The sequence below is a fragment of the Megascapheus bottae genome, chromosome 27, assembly GCF_031878675.1.
Source record: "Megascapheus bottae isolate mThoBot1 chromosome 27, mThoBot2.hap1, whole genome shotgun sequence".
Classification (NCBI taxonomy): Eukaryota; Metazoa; Chordata; class Mammalia; order Rodentia; family Geomyidae; genus Megascapheus; species Megascapheus bottae.
The window spans coordinates 23352660-23369379 of NC_143535.1; the positions used below are offsets into that span (position 1 = coordinate 23352660).

The 16720-nt window shown below is 38.5% G+C and overlaps 1 protein-coding gene and 1 pseudogene across 1 annotated transcript in view; both read left to right on the forward strand.

Annotated features, from left to right (window-relative positions):
- The window catches only part of LOC150045777 (sodium/glucose cotransporter 1-like), a 47653-nt gene that overhangs the window by 9544 nt on the left and 21389 nt on the right, over positions 1 to 16720 (forward strand). The window contains exons 5-11 of the mRNA XM_090319756.1: positions 2747 to 2851; positions 4290 to 4395; positions 5418 to 5498; positions 6855 to 7075; positions 10840 to 10975; positions 12341 to 12448; positions 13672 to 13822. Coding sequence (XP_090175882.1) covers positions 2747 to 2851; positions 4290 to 4395; positions 5418 to 5498; positions 6855 to 7075; positions 10840 to 10975; positions 12341 to 12448; positions 13672 to 13822 — 908 coding nt within the window. The remainder of the gene's footprint in view (positions 1 to 2746; positions 2852 to 4289; positions 4396 to 5417; positions 5499 to 6854; positions 7076 to 10839; positions 10976 to 12340; positions 12449 to 13671; positions 13823 to 16720) is intronic.
- On the forward strand, positions 8548 to 9554 carry LOC150045778 (la-related protein 1B pseudogene; annotated as a pseudogene).

A 16720-nucleotide genomic window follows, 5' to 3' on the forward strand; every position in this document is an offset into this window, starting at 1 on the left:
GGCTAGTTTGATTTTAGCAAATCTTTTCCCCAATCCTAGGGCTTAAACTCAGAGCATGGACACTGTCCTTAGGCTTTCTCAAGGCTAGTGTGCTCTACCACTTGAGCCACAGCACCACTTCCAGCCTTTTCTATATATGTGGTACCAAGGAATCAAACCAACGGGTTCAAGCTAGGCAAGCACTCTACCACTATCATGTTCCTGGCTTGATATATTTTAGCAAGTTTTGACTCTAGAGATGATCTCTTGTTGCCTACAATCTGATAATGGAATAATTGAGGCAGAATAGTGTCCCCAGAGGTGCATAGGCCAGATAAAGGAGGTCAAGGTGTTGACTAATTTGCATATCCACAGTACGTTCCAGCCTAGGTCCTTCATTGTATTTAAAACTGGCTAGAGTTGAGAAACATCCTCTTTCTCCAGACAGAATACATTTTTTAAGATAACATAAACCTACTGACATACAGAAAATGAAGATGATTTTTATAATAGAGAACTGGGTGTGGGAGCCCATACTTGGAATTTTAGTTCCTCAGGATATTGCATAGATTGAGGCTTGTCCAGGAAAAAAAAATCATGAGATCTCATTGCAACAGACAAAGCTATGTGCAATGGCACATGCCTGTAACAGTAACTACTTCTTTGTTTCTAGTTGTATCAGGGAACAAAACCAAAACAGAAAACAAAACAACAAAAAATCAGAAGGGTTCTGTTTCAGACTCTGCTGAGCAATATGTGAGTCTATCTCAAAAGATAACAGACAAAAAAGGGGCTGGAAGAAGGTCAGGGACATACACTTGTAATCCTACTTGCTCAGGACACTGAGAGCAGAGGATCCAGGTATGAAACCAGCCTAGAATGAAAAGTCTGTGAGATGATAGCTCCAAATTACTAAAAAGCCGAAGCAGAGCTGTGGCTTTCAAGGAATATGCCTTGAGCATAATAGCTAGTTGACAATGCCCAGGCCCTGAGTTCAAGACTCAGTACTGGCACATGAAAAAGTATCTGGGGGTTGGGAGTTTGGCCTACTGGTAGAATATTTGCCTAACATGCACGAAGAGCCGGGTTCGATTCCTCAGTACCATATACATAGAAAAAAGCTGGAAATGATGCCGTGGCTCAAGTGGTAGAGCTCTAGCCTTGAGAAAGTCCAAAGGACAGTGTTCAGGCCCTGAGCTCAAGCCCAGGACTGGCAAAAAAAGTAGCTGGAAACTTGACTCTATAAACAGAGTATATAACAAGCACAAGACCCTGATTAAGTACTAAAAATGCAATAGGAGAGGTGGAGAAGAGAGAGAGGCACAAAGACAGAGAGAGGAAGAAACAAGATACAGAGACAGACCTCACCAGACAGATAGCTAGAGTCAGTTACATCCTATTGGGTTTGGCCAAAAGAGTAGAAATAGGATAGGCTCAAGAAAAAATAACATTGTTTCCCCAGGTTTCAGAGATAGAAGAGTCTCTCTCTCTTCCTCCCTTCCCTACTCAATCAAACACACAATTTTCAGAAATAGTTAAGAGTAAGATAGGAAGATATAACTTTGATATTTTTCTGTTGTAATAACTGATTATTACATCCCCAGACGTATTTTGTTGGCAAGTCAAAAACAAGACTTAGAAAACATTCTCATAGCACACAGAAGGATTCATATCTTGAAACCTTGAACAGATAGCCTCCAAGAAACAATGATTATTTATTCAAACCACTCAAACCTCCCTACTTTGGTAATGTAGCCAAAGCAGACTCACGCAGCCAGAAAGTATATAAAGAGCTTGAGAAGCTTTTAGAGCAAGTAAAACACCTATGGCCGTATATGACTGGAACCTAAAACTGATGAAAATACTGACAGATACACATATTCATAAAGTGTATATAGTTCCTGTGAAATTTCCAGGTAAGTCTTCATCAAGCAGGTAGAAATTTGAGATAGATATATGAGTAGGTATGTACATAGGGTATCCAGGCTAGAAAGTATCTTCATTAGGTTCCATGTACAGGGACATTATGAACACAGAGGACAGAATTGCTTAATTTGTGATATCTACAACCTGAGCCAGGTGTCGGGAGCAAGAGTGGAATCAAACTGTACTTTGATTTGCATCAGATAATTGCTTGATTGTCTTATTGTTTTTTGGCCTTCTCCTGTTCAATTGATCTGAGATTTACCATATGAATGTAACCCCCAACAGTTCCCTGATTAACCATCTGGATGTAACACCTGGCAGTGCCCTGGTCTCAAGAAGGGATATAAACTTTGAGTTGAGAATAAATGGGGCGCTGCAGTTTTGCCTGGGCTGCAGACCTCCTGGACCCGATGTGTTTGTCTCTCTTCTAATTTTTCCAGTCCCTGCCCCCTATTTCAGGAACCCCAATTTGCTGCCGGTAGGCTCCGGCAGCTAGGGAAACAGCAGAATCTTTTGGGTACCAACACCTAGATGAACAGTGTTGACACAGAGAGAGGTCAGAGAGCAGTGGAATCGGGTTTGAATCCCTGGATCATGGACTATGCTTGCAATAGAGACAAGGCACTTGATTTTTCTCAGTGATTTTTTTCATGGCATATCATCATTTGTCCCTCCTTCCTCATTCTGCCCATCTTGATTGGTATAAAAGGCAATGATACTCACTGACCACAATCACCATCTGTGACTTTGCAAACAGCACTTTGTGAGAAAGGGTTACCTTCAAAGAGCTGCCTCCTCAACCTCACTATCCTCATGGAAGCTTGTCTTGTTTCTTGCACAGGTGGTGACATTGCCAGAGTATTTGAGGAAGAGATTTGGCAGCATCCGGATCCAGCTGCTCCTTTCTGTTCTGTATTTAATCCTCCATATCTTCAGTAGGATTTCGGTGAGTTATGTCAGAGTCATCCCAAGATGGAGAAGACGCTGAAATAAAAACAAAACTAAGAACTAACAGGATTATGCTAGATTATTCCAACACCTTATTTATTCTGCACTCATTTGCTTCTGCGAGTTAGAGTAGTTTAATCATACTCAACCTTACTGGCGATAGTTTATTAATACTTTGATAAAGATCAAGAAGCATGGATTACAGGTCTTGCTTCCAATTCTTAGACAACCTTAGTTTCCTCCATCTCATGTAAATAGAAAATATGTTCAAAACTTTCTGGGTGTTTCCATCTCTTGCAAGAAAATTCCTGTGCAAAGCTATAGGGCTAGCGCTCTCTGCCTCTGTGGATTACATTTCTTATTTAATCCCCTGTGATCACATTGCCTGACTCATTCATCTCCAACCCAAAAATCAGCTCAGTCCCTCTTGAGATCATTTCTATTTGTGCTACAGTGTCTGAAATGTTATTCCAAGTTGCTGTCCCCATCAATAATTGAAAGAGAAATGTCACTTTCTTGGAAAGACCTTCTAAGGAAGGGCTTAGTCAATCTTTACTCCACAGCTCTGCTTCTCTTTGGAATGCTTATCTGAATGTGAGAGTAATTTTTGTATACTTGCATCTGCATCACAAGTTTCCTGAGATAGGGGTGTTACTTGGATTTTTGTCCCCCTTCCTCCCACCTACCACTAAGAGTGTATTTAGCAAAATAAGACCTTTGTGAAAATTTTGTAATACAACTAAATGGGCAGCATTTGTAACACTTCATGGAAAGTATCTGCAGGGACTGAGTTTGGTGAGTCGGTGTCTTGTTGAACCCTGATGACTGGACTGTCTTGTGACTTGACTGATACTGTAAACATTTAGGGAATAATCATTTAAATGAAGCTCTGCTAATTGTTTCCCTTGCTTAGAGAGCCACAATAAACAAGAGATGAGCCAGCTAAATAATGTTAAGATAATTTGAATTCAGTGTAAACTAATCCAGGACCAATAAATCTGTCTAGCCAATAATCCGCTTTGCACAATTCCTGAGTTAAGAATGACTTTTACACCATTGAAAAGATTCTGTTAACCAGAGACAATATGTGGCTCAAAATCTCAGTAATATTTACCATCTGGCTGTGTTCAGAAAAAAACTTGACAACCTTTAAGTAGTTGTCCCATGACATTTTTCCAATGGCACAGTTACAAGAACAACCAACTCTGAGCCCACTCCCCATTCAGAGGTTTGTGTTAACTAAAGTCCTGAAAATACTGAGCTTGGCTGAACTTATGAGACCCAAACCTTGGATAGATCTCAGACAGCTTCTATAGGTTGTAGGGTACTAGCCAGAGATTGCCTCTTGAATACGGCTTTTGAGGCTCATTTCTCTGGGATTATTGTTAATTCTGTTGGAAATGAAATTCAGAGTGCTTACCTTGTACATATTTCAGCTGGAGATCTGCTATGGTGCCATGTTCTTGAAAATGGTTTGGGACATAGATATTTACCAGATTGCCCTAATGCTGTTGACCATTGCTGGTATCTATACAATAACAGGTGAGGTTGTCTAACTATTCAGCAATTTATGTTGATTCAAACATTATCTACTTAATGCACTTTCTTTTTTTTTGCCAGTCCTGGGCTTTCTTAAGGCTAGAACTCTACCACTTGAGCCTCAGCACCACTTCCAGCTTTTTCTATATATGTGTTACCAAGGAATCGAACCCGGGTCTTTGTGCTTGCTAGGCAAGCACTTTAACCACTAGGCCAAGTTCCTGGCCCCCTTAATGCACTTTCTCAAGATTTTCTATCTATAGATCACAGACAGAAAATAATAGAGGGAGAGATACTATAAATGGTGTCCTGCCATTTAAAAGTTATGATTGGCCTGGAAGCGTCTCTTGAAGGGGTTATCTAGAGCCACCAGTGGTCATGTTTGGATTTGAGAGGCCTGGTACTGCAGATTTCTAGGGAAGCACAGAATGAGAAGGTGGAGGTGAGCCACAGGCCTTAGGCTTCCTGACCCAGGCCCTTGAATAGGTTCTTCAATGTAGGAAATTTTATCCGAGGACACCTTTACTAGATATTGCCATGTACTTTCTTCCAGGTATAGTACATTCTTGGATGTTAGTGTTTACCCCTCATTATTCACCATAGTTCAAGGGAAAAATCAGAGTAAAGCATATTTTCAGTTGTCCACAGTTCTGGGGAATGGAAATTGAATTTTTGCATCATAGAAGAAATTTGGTAATGCTTGGACATTTATTGGACAGAGAGGTACTGTCTAGTGGGGATTTTGCTGTTACTTCCAAACTAAGCTTTTTGATGAAAGTTGTACATTTTTTTGCTCAATGAAACTACAAGATTGTCTTTACAAAAATGTAAAGGGTAATTGGCACATAAAAGGATATTTAAGAATCTCATAAAATATCATGAAGGATGATGATAAAAAGAAGAAAACTGACCTCAGTACAAGTGGTTGAATGACAATGTTACAAAGGAATAAAGTATGAATGGGAAGGCCTGTCAACACCGTAGGGTATCGTCTTCATTCATCTTTCTTTGCCCTTTTTCTTCAGGTGGTTTGACAGCTGTAGTTTTTGCTGAGGCCTTCCAAGCTGGCATTATGCTTTTGGGATCATTCTTGTTAACGATTTATAGTAAGTATAGCTATTAGAAAGAGTAGAAAATAAGGTTCAATCATTGATCTGGTCCTGTGGAAGGCCTTGAGCATTTACCACGCACTTACCAAGAAAAGACCATAAAGATATTCTTCTGTTGTATTCTTATATCTTTTAGCTATGATTTTCACTGTTCTTTTCTCCTGACATACCAGTTCATTGAAGATAAGGAGGTTCATGGACTTTTCTGCCTTGACTGGTTTTGATCTATGAACCTTAGATCTCAGTCTCCTGAGAAGCTACTATTACAGATGGGAGCCATTGCTACTAGCTGGTTTCACTCTTTTTATTCACAGTTATTTTTATGAATGATTCACATTTATTTTATGAATGTCATGAATTGTGTTTTATTAATTGTGAAGCTATTAAATATCATTTTATTAACCATTCTTGACTGTAAATGACTCTGAACCTGTTTCAAAAACTGAATCCATTAAAAAAGGAACATGTTTTATATTTAAAAATTAAAACAGATAAGTTGATAAATTGATACATTTGAAATAGTATTTTTTAATTTATTAAGATTTTATGTTACTTAATGTGGTAAAAGAAAAATGGCCCTGATTCTGAAGAAAATTGTACTGGGAAATGTTATGTTTTCCCATTATTGGAGGTAAAAACATATTTATCTATATTTTGATCAAATTCTTTAGATAATGCATAGTGAAACTTTAATTTAAAACTAGCTTTTGTTGGTTTGAGGCAACCTTGGACTACATGACAATAATTGGTCTCAAAAACTAAATAGCAACAATAAAATTAAAAAAATACTTCATTGGTTTTTATAACTAAAACTTCCCAGAGTATGCCAACTTCATGCATGGCTAGATCTAGGTGTCTGAATGAAATATGTAGACAAAAGAGCTTCAAGCAGACATATAAACTCAGTCCTTATGGAAGCAAACATATTTTCAGCTTTGTTAGCAGATGAATCCCAAAGCAGATTCTGAAGAGTCTGTCTTGTGTTTCTTGTCTGGTCCTCACACTTTATTAGTGATCCACTAGACAAGGAATGTTAGCCAGGCTGGACTTATATGCAGGAATTGAACAAGGGGCAGCTGACTAGGCTCATGTAAGCACATGATGGAATAGCCTTGGAAAGAAATGTTCTGAAAGCAGACCCAAGAAAGAAGAATATAATTGCCTTCTTCTTTTGCTTTGGAGGAGCTAGTCTTTCCTTAATCATGTGAGGTCTTTAGTTTGTGTCACTTTATTGTGATTTATACATGAGAAATAATTGAGTGCATTGTGTTTCTTTTGCAATCTTTGTTCTTCAGTTATTTGTTGTCACTCTGTTCTTCAAGGAACTGAAAAGTATGTTTTTGTTTTTGAAAGCCTTTCGTGAAGTGGGAGGGCATAAGGAGCTAGTGGCTAAGTACTTCCATGCTATTCCAAGTGTGGTCAGTGAAGGAAACTGGACTTCCAAGCCAGCATGCTACCTACCTCGCTCAGATGCTTTCCATATCTTCAGAGACCCCATCTCTGGAGACATCCCCTGGCCTGCAGTGGTCTTTGGTGCCTCTACACTCTCCCTGTTCTATGGGTGTGCTGATCAGGTAATTAAAAACAATTGTTGGCTGAGAGTTTGGCCTAGTGGTAGAGTGCTTGCCTAGCATGCATGAAGACCTGGGTTTGATTCCTCGGAACCACATACATAGAAAAAAGCTAGACATGGTGCTGAAGCTCAAGTGGTAGAGCTCTAGCCTTGAGAAAGTCCAAGGACAGTGCTCAAGCCCTGAGCTCAATCCAAGGACTGGCAAAAAAAAAGTTTCTTAAAAAAAGTTTCCATTTCCTAACAAATGGGGCAATGTCATTCTTTCTGACAGCAGCATAGAATTCCATTGTGTACAAATACCACAACTTGTTGATCCACTCATCAACTGAGGGACATCTAGGTTGAGTTCCATATCTTTGCTATGGTGAATAGTGCTGCAATGAACATTGTTGTGCTAGTGGGTTTAGTATGTCCTTGTTTCTGGATGGTTGGATAAATGCCAAGTAGTGGAATTGCTGGGTCATAGGGGAGTTCTATGTTTAGCCTTTTGAGGCACTGCCACACTGTTTCCATAGTGGTTGAATGAGTTTGCACTCCCACCAACAGTGTAGTAGTGACCCCTCCTGGTCACATCCCCTCCAGCATCTGTTGTTATTAGTTTTCCTTTGATCCTGGCCATTCTAACTGGAGTGTTAGGAAATGGAAAGACTTAGAAAAAGTCATATTAAGTGAAGTAAGCCAGACTCAAAGGAACTTAGGCTCAATGGTTTCCCTCATTCATCATAATCAGTAGAAACCTTGGGCTCTACTAGCAGAGATTTGCAATAGAGCAAAAGCTTGATACATAAGGCCATATAATGTGAAGCTAATTGAAAGGACCTCCAGGATATTGAAACAAAAGCCATATAATGAATGATTATTGTCCTTAATGTACTATGTTGTCTCTCATCTCCTTTGCTGTCCCTTGGTTATCTCATATTGGTATAGTATCTCACTTTGTTATCTGATACATTGAATTTATTTGTATTGGGATATTTGAAATTTGATAGGGAAGGGGGGAAAACCAAGACGGGTGGGGGGTGTGGGGGGGAGGGAAATGGGTACCAAGACATGTGAAAGGGTATCAATGTATCAAATGCACCTTCTATCTGGCAAATATCATGTAACCCTTTTACTAATTACAATAAAAAAATTTTAAAAAAAGTTTCTTGTTTTCAGTCCAGCCCAGCACTCTTGTTGCTGTCTGAGCTGGCTGAGAGCCTAAGGATCTGGGCTCCTGTTGGCAAGCTCTTGCCTTACTCTGTTGCAGAGGACTGGGTGGGTGCCTGCATTAGTGTTGAGAGTGGGGCATGCCCTAAACTGCACTGCTTGACCAGGTGCCTGGGAACTTACTCCCAGGCTTAGTCAGTCAGTGTCCCCTGAGGGGACTGTTGGCCAGTAGACCTGATACAGAGCATTCCTAGGCAAGGTCAAGGGAGCCTTGTCATCTTGCTCCACATTGCCCTCCACTAGCCCTCACTAGCCTCCACTGCCATGGGCAGTCCTCCAGAGGGCATTGTTATTGGCCTTGGCCAGCTGGCCAGTAGAGCTGTCTCTGGAGCAGGAGGACAAGGAGGCCTTGAGGGAGAACAAGGCTGCCATCAGTGTGGGAGCCCTTGGAGCTTTGTCTGTGCCTGTGCCTAGGGACATAGCTTGCTCCAAGAAACTATGTCCATCAGGTCACTGGTGCTGCCTCTGGCACATATGGTCTATGGCTGGGGATCTTTATGGCAGGCAGGAACAGCCATCCACAGTGGTTTTCCCTACAGAAAAACTGCATCTGCCTCCACCTAAGGAGAACCTTTGGACCAAAATCCTTCCCAGCACTTATCCATGTTTGGAATGCTACCCTTGAGGCAGAGCTCAGTTACCCAGAATTATAAAAGTAGGAAAACTGAAAGCAAAGAAATCAAGCAAGTTTTCAAGTGTCATCAGCCAAGGAAATAAGGAGACACAAATTGTAAAAGAAAAAGGACATAATTAGAAAGAGAAGTAATGATGAGGGCAAAGAAAATCAGGAAGCAAAATTAAGATGGTCTTGACTAAAACATTAGGGAGGATGAAGTTCAATCAAGTAATCAATGAAGTAACTAATAAACACAAGTGAGTACCACTCCACACGGCAGATAGACAAGAAAGTGCTGGATCTAAGAACAACTCCAGATGTCAACCTAAAGCAAATAAAACAGTACATAATAAAAGGAGAAATTATACAAGAAGTTGGAGAAGTGATAAAGAAAAGACAGATGATCAAATGAAGGGTCTAATGTGAGAAGTAAGGGAAGTAGCATTTTTTTGAGGCCTAGAGAAGAGTTGAGGGTTGACAAGCTGACAAGTCAGTGGAAATCCTTGAACTTTGATAACTCATATGATTATCAAGAATATGGTGAAAGGATTGATTATTCATTTCAAAGAGAATCTAATTTAGTATGATGTATTACTATGATGATAGGCCAATATCACTCTGGTCATTAGACTTCTCAAGAATCAGAACCTGCTGATTAGAGCCAGAGACATTTTTGGTGTTCTGGTGTTATTATTGAGTGTACTTTGAAAGGGAAAGTAAACCTCTACTTGTTAATCCATACATCTTTAGATTACATTATCATCATGCTGGTTTATTCTTATGTACCTTTGCTAGCTATATGCTTACTGTGTATGTTTGCAGTCACTCTTGTTTTCTGTGCTTTGTAGTTATTTTGATTCTCTTGATCCATGCATTTATTTTTGTTCTAAGTAATTCTTCATGTGCTGGCTGGAGGGTCTCCTTCATTATTAGAAAAGGAAGCCTTTTACAACAGTGACACTATGAAGTGTGCCTGGAAGAATCACCTGGAAGAATCTGCATTTTAAGATCTTCATTAAATGACTATGTTCATTCATTTCATTTCTTTTTTCATATATTTATTGTTGTAATTAATAAAAGGGTTACATGATATTTTCCAGATAGATGGTGCATTAATTCCCATACATTGGTACCCTTTCACATGTCTTGGTCCTCATTTCCCTTCCCCTCACCCCCACCCCTCATCTTGTTTTCCCCCCTTCCCTATCCAATTTCAAATAATCAAATACAAATATATCCGATATATCAAGTAACAAAGTGAGATACTGTAACAATATGAGATAACCAAGGGACAGCAAAAAAGATGAGAGATAACATAGTACCATAAGAACAACAATCATTCATTATATGGCTTATGTTTCTATATCCTAGAGATACTTTCATTTAGAGTCATACTATATGGCCTTATGTATCAAGGTTTTGCTCTATTGCAAATCTCTGCTAGGAGAGCCCAAGGTTTCTACTGATTATGACAAATGAGGGAAACCATTGAGCCTTCTGAGGAATGAAATTCATCCTTCTGTTGCGAGGGGACTAACTTTACTTTGACTGATGTCACAAAAGCCTCTTCATTCTATCAAACCTGTGGCCCTTAGGAAAGATATTTGTTCTTTCTAAGAGTTAGCATGTAATTCCTGCAATTGCCATGGTGGGTGTGAAGTACTAGCATTGAGGCTGAGGTCACACATGCAAATTCCTAGTCCCATCTGGGATCTGTATACTAAGATGAAAAGTGTTATAAGATGACTCATGTGTCACTCATCCTGATTGTCTAGAGGTATGTGGCAGAAAATCGAGTATCTTAGCAAAAGCTTACCAGGGAGCATATAGCTGCTTTTACAGATGGCCATAATTGTTCTGGTCCATGCATTGAAGCAGTTCAGACTTTATACACCCTGATAGGACTATCACTTGTTTACTTACCTGCATTTCCTTGACAGGTTTCTGTCCAGCGGTTATTGGCAGCGAAGAATATGTCTCATATGAAAGGTGGCTGCCTCCTATATGGGTACTTGAAGCTATTGCCCATGTTCTTCATTGTGATGCCAGGAATGATAAGCCGCGTTTTGTTCCCAAGTAAATTTTTTATTTTGATGTACTCCCCAAAATCAGCTACTCTTCTATTAGAGAAGTGAGAGTATTTGCTGATTAGATCTTCCACAATATACTGCTTATTGGGATAACTAAGAATGTTTTCTTGTAATGTGGCACAGCAAAAGACTGTCAGAAATTGTTGACATACATAGAAAGACTAAATTCCAGAGTGATAAAAATCCTATAGGAAGAGCAAATAAATGTATTAAAAATTAAAATAAGTAGGTATACAAAGGAATTTCCATTTGATATCACCCCTTTCAGCATTCATTTTTCCATTGGTTGCAGCCTAATTCCCTGCTTTTAGGGTCAAGCTGTGGAAGGTACACAGTCTGTGGAAGGATTTAGATTTCTTCATTTTATCACAAACATCATCAGACCCTGTTTGCCAGATGCCATTCTGGGCTCTCAAAGATACTATAACTGCTTCTCACAAGCTAAAGGACAAACTTCCATAGCTTAACTTATAAAGCCCTCTGGAGGAATAATGTATCTACAAAGTGGGTCTGACATATCAAGATCAATACATTCTGCCCACTAAATGCTATTAAATAATTCCCATTTCCCTCAATGAGCTTTTATTACTCCATTTTTGTATTTCCTCCCATTTCAACTTACTGTTACTACTTTGTCCTGTGTCTCTGTGTAACAGATCTATTAATTAAATCTAATGGGTGCTGCCACAAGGTTGGAGTAGATTACTTCCAGAAGGATATCTTGCAACTGCTTTTGAGAAGGTCATACAAGGCAGTCTTCATACTAATTGACATATACAGTGGACAGCTATCATCCTAACACTTGGGACCTGACTCTTTTTTAATCTATGTGTTTTTCTAGTTTTAACAGACTAAAGACTTTATTGAAGTTTCAGTGGTCTCCAAAGGAGTCTTCAGAAAGACAAGTTTTGTTAGGTCTCATGGATGGCATTTCAATACAGATTAGAAAATAGTCCTTTTGTTCTTAACACCTGAGTCCAAGTTAATACCCATCTCAGGAACAAGGCTCTAGAATTATGAGTTATTCCATTGTTATTATGCAGAAAAGTACAAGTTTGCTTTAGTAACACCTAATTGTGAAAATTGACCAGCTTATTGAATCCCTGGGACTTGCTTTAGATCATGAATAGGTTAGTAGAAGTTCTTATTAATTTGATTTCTACAAGCATGAATCCTAGCCCTTAGCAAAACTCCTGATGGTGTGTATAATCATGAACTGGGGGCAGATCAGTGGACCTGAAATATAACGTTTTCATGTGAACACAATTACTGATTTGCTTCTTGTGTTCTGAACTCAGATTGTAGAGATCTATGGCTTGTGCACTGATGGAATTTTTACTTCTCTTTGCAGATCACGTGGCATGTGTAGTACCTTCGGAATGTCAGAAGTACTGTGGTGCCCAAAGTAGTTGCAGCCCCATGACCTATCCACTACTGGTGGTAGCAGTGCTGCCTACAGGTAAGAAATGAGCTGTAACATATAGGGCGATGCATGTACTTCCCTCACAGTTCCTTATGCCCTTATAACATACACACATCATTTGTATTATTCACTTAATCTGTGAACTCATTGCCTTGTTTGTTCATTGAGCCAATGGGCTGAACATTACTAGGTGCTATTCAAGTTAGAGAAGCCTAAACACAAGCAAGACTACTCCTACTCTCAAAGAGATCACTGTACAGTGAAAAAGGAAAGGAGCCTGGCCATTATCCAGCAGTCAGATAATGTTCATCCTGGGAAAACAGAGATCCTCCATGTATTGATCTTCCAATCCCGTTAAGATGACCAACTGAGCAATTTAAGTTAGCTCCAAAGAACTGGAAAACTTAAGACAGCATTACTGTAAAATACAGTAGGGATGGGAACAGATTTAAGGATATACTAAGTATTTTACTGTCTAAGAAATGAGTGATCTCTACTTCCCAGCCAAATCTTCATTGCTGGTTTAAATAAGCATGGGTGAAATCATGTGGGCATTTGAAGGCAAATCCAAGTACCTTAATTATGTCTCTGTGCCCTTAAGACCTCACTGAGAATATCTGGGACAAGGACACAATGGATTCTAGATCCTGGTTATCCTCAGGTTATTTTTAAATGATTATGAATGCTCTTGTCACATGGGGCTGTACATATAGTCATGTATTGTTACATTTATAACTAGTATTTGGTTCATACTTGCTCTCTGGAGCATTGTGCTAAACTATCCATTTAATGTCTTTCACTTTTAGCATCACCTTTATGTGGTAGATACTATATGCAGCTTTATAGCCAAGGACACAGAGGCACAAGGATACTTGTGCCTACAATCTGAATTTGCCTGCAATTCGAATCTTTTCTCAAACTCTAGACCTTTGCCTGAACAAGGGTGTCAAACAAGAGCTTACATTCCATAGAATTGCTGCTGGGAGGTTAGTACAGGATAATTCCTGGAGAGATGTGCTGAAAGACCACCTAAGAGATTTTAGCTGCTATTATTGTGTAATATCACAACAAGAAACTATTAAATCTTGTCACAAACCAAAAGCAAATGTGACACAATAGTCTAGGTTAGAATTCTGCCTCAGGAAAAATTCAGATGCTTACAGGATAAAATTATTTGGCAAAGTTTGTTAGGAGATGTATACGTCATCTTTTGTCTTATCCAAGGAGTTGAATTCAAAGACATGTTGTTTCTTTTTCAGGTCTACAGGGGTTTATGCTTTCCACAGTATGTGCCGCCCTTATGTCCTCCTTGACTTCTGTTTTCAACAGTGCTACTACTGTGTTTACAATGAACATCTATGTCTGGATTCGGCCAATGGCCACTGAAAAGGAACTAATGATAGCAGGAAGGTGCTGTATTTCCCTAATTACACTAGCTAAATCCTGTCAAAGAAAGTTCATCCATAATATGTATCAATATGAAAAATCTTAAGCTGCAATAATCTATACAGAATTGTTGTCTTTATGTAAAGTATGTGTTCCTCTTTGGCTTCAATCTATTTCTTTGATCATCATAAAAATAATCGTTTCTACTTGGGACAAAAAGGAAGGGAATAATTAAAACAATGAAAGTAAATAAAAGTTCATAACCCAGTAGCATAATTCTTTTAGGAAAATTTATATAAACTATCTCACTCTCATTCAGTCATCATGATAACTGTGAAAAGATGTTTTACTGTATTTGTTCTTGTTGTGCAAATGGGGAAGTAGTGGATTGGGGCTGGGGTACTGAGATACCAGAGATTATTTAGTAAGTGGAGGACCATGTCTGTCTTGAGGCCCTGTTCAAGACACAAGGATGCAATATTGCATCTTCTATGTATCTGTCTTTTTAATTGTAAGGAATATTTTTGTATATTTATTATTAAAAAAGTAATTTACAGAGGGGTTACAGTTATATAAGTCAGGTAATGAGCACATTTTTAATTTTTTTATTAAAGAATTTATTAACACTGATTTTTGCAACATATTTCAAATGACATTTAACAAACAAGTATTCAAGAAGGGAATCCCTATATAAAACCACTGGGACTTAGATTTTAGAACATAATCAAAATTAGGCTGAGGGTTTGTATGTCATAGATACATAATAATCTATGTAATAAAACATTATGTCTATAGAGTCATAAGTTTTTATGACTATGTAGTTGTGCTTATATTTCCAATACCATGTCCATAGCATTGCGTATGCAACTTTTCAGTCCTCACTCTTGTACTGTTTGGATCTAATAGCCACATATTAAGGATACCATGTCCCTTTTGTTACTTTGGTCTTGACTTGTCTCACTCAACATGATTCGCTCTAGATTCATCCACTTCCCTGCAAATGCCATTATTTTATCTTGACTGTTGACTATGTAGAATTCAATTATATATATATATATATATATATATATATATATATATATATATATATATCACATTCTCTGTATCCATTCATCTGCAGTAGGGCATCTGGATTGTTTCCTCACCTGGCTATTGTGAATAGTGCATAGCTAAACATAACTGAGCAGGTGTCCTTATCGTATCTTGGGTTATGATGTTGGGGGTAGATGCCCAGAAGTGGTATGGCGGGATTGTAGGGAAGGTCAATTTTCAGTTCTTTAAGAAATCTCTACACTGCTCTCCAGAGTGGGTGAACTAGTTTACAATCCCACCAGCAGTAGAGTAGGGTTCCTTTTTCTTCACAACCCTGCCAGCATCTTTCCCTGGATTGGGGATGAGTGTGATGTTAGCGTCATAAAATGAGTTTGGTATTGCTCCTTCTGCTTCTATTTCTCGGAAGAGTTTCAAGAATACAGGTGTTACTTGATCTTTAAATATCTTGTAGAATTCCGCAGTGAAACCATTTGGACCTGGGCTCTTTTTGGTTGGCATTTTCATAATTGCTTCCGAAATTTCATTGTATGAAATTGGTTTGTTCAATTTGTTTACCTCTTTATTGCTCAATGTGGGTAGCCTATATTTATTTAATAAATTATCAATTTCTACTAGATTTTCTTATTTCTTTGAATATAGGCCCTAGTAGTACTTATTCACAATGGACTGAATTTCTTGGATATTGGTTGTGATTGTTCCCACGGGGTCTCTAATCTTGTTTATTTGAGTCTCCCCTCTCCTTTTTTTGATTAATCTTGCCAGGAGTCTGTCAATTTTCTTGACTCTTTCAAAGAACCAACTTTTTGATTTATCAATTTTGTGTATAGTGGATCTTATTTCAATCTCTGATAGTTCTGATTTTATTTTTGTTATTTCTACCCTTCTAGTTGTTTTAGAATTAACTTTTTCTTGCTCCTCTAGTTGCTTCAATTTCCTTTTTAGGTTATTTACATGCTCTTCTTCTGTCTGTTTAGTATGTGCTCCTACTGCAATAAATTTGCCTCTTAGAACTACCTTTGCTGTGTCCCATAAGTTCCTTTGTGATGTCTCTTGATTGTCATTATATTCAAGGAAGTTTTGAATTTCTTCTTTGACCTGATCTGTCACCCAGGAGTTATTCAGAAGTGTATTTGAATGGCTTTTTACTTTTACTGCATTGTTCAGAACTAGTCTGACTCCACTGTGATCAGATAGAATGCATGAGGTTATATGAGTCCTCTTGTATCTGCTTAAATTTTCTGTGTGAACTATTATACGATCTATTTTGGAGTGTGTTCCATGTGCTGCTGAGAAAAATGTAAAAAGTTTCGCCATTGGATGAAGACCCTGTGTATGTCTGTTAAGTCCAGTTGTGTTATAGTGTCACTTAAGTCAATGATGTCTTTTGCTTAACTCTTGTTGACTTGACCTGTCATATGTTGAGAGTGGTGTATTAATGTCTCCCACTATGATTGTGTTTGAGTCTATCTTGTTCTGTAATTCTAAGAGAGTTTGCTTGATATATTTGGGTGCTCCCGTGTTAGGGGAGTAAATGTTTATAACTGTAATATTGTGGGTATGGATTATACCCTTTACTAATATGTAGAAGCTGTCTTTATCTTCATGTACTAATTTTACTGAGACATTAATTTTGTCGGAGATTAAGATTGCTTCTCCTGCTTTTTTGCACAGTGAATTGGAGTGGAAAATTCATTTCCATCCTTTCACTTGAAGTTTGTTTCTGTCTTTGGCAGTGAGATGGGTTTCTTGGAGGCAATATATGGATGGATCTTGTTTCTTAATCCAGTCTGCTGCTCTGTCTCTTTTGATTGCATTGTTCAGCCCGTTCACATTTAGGGAAATTATGGAGAAGTGGTCAATGTCCATTGT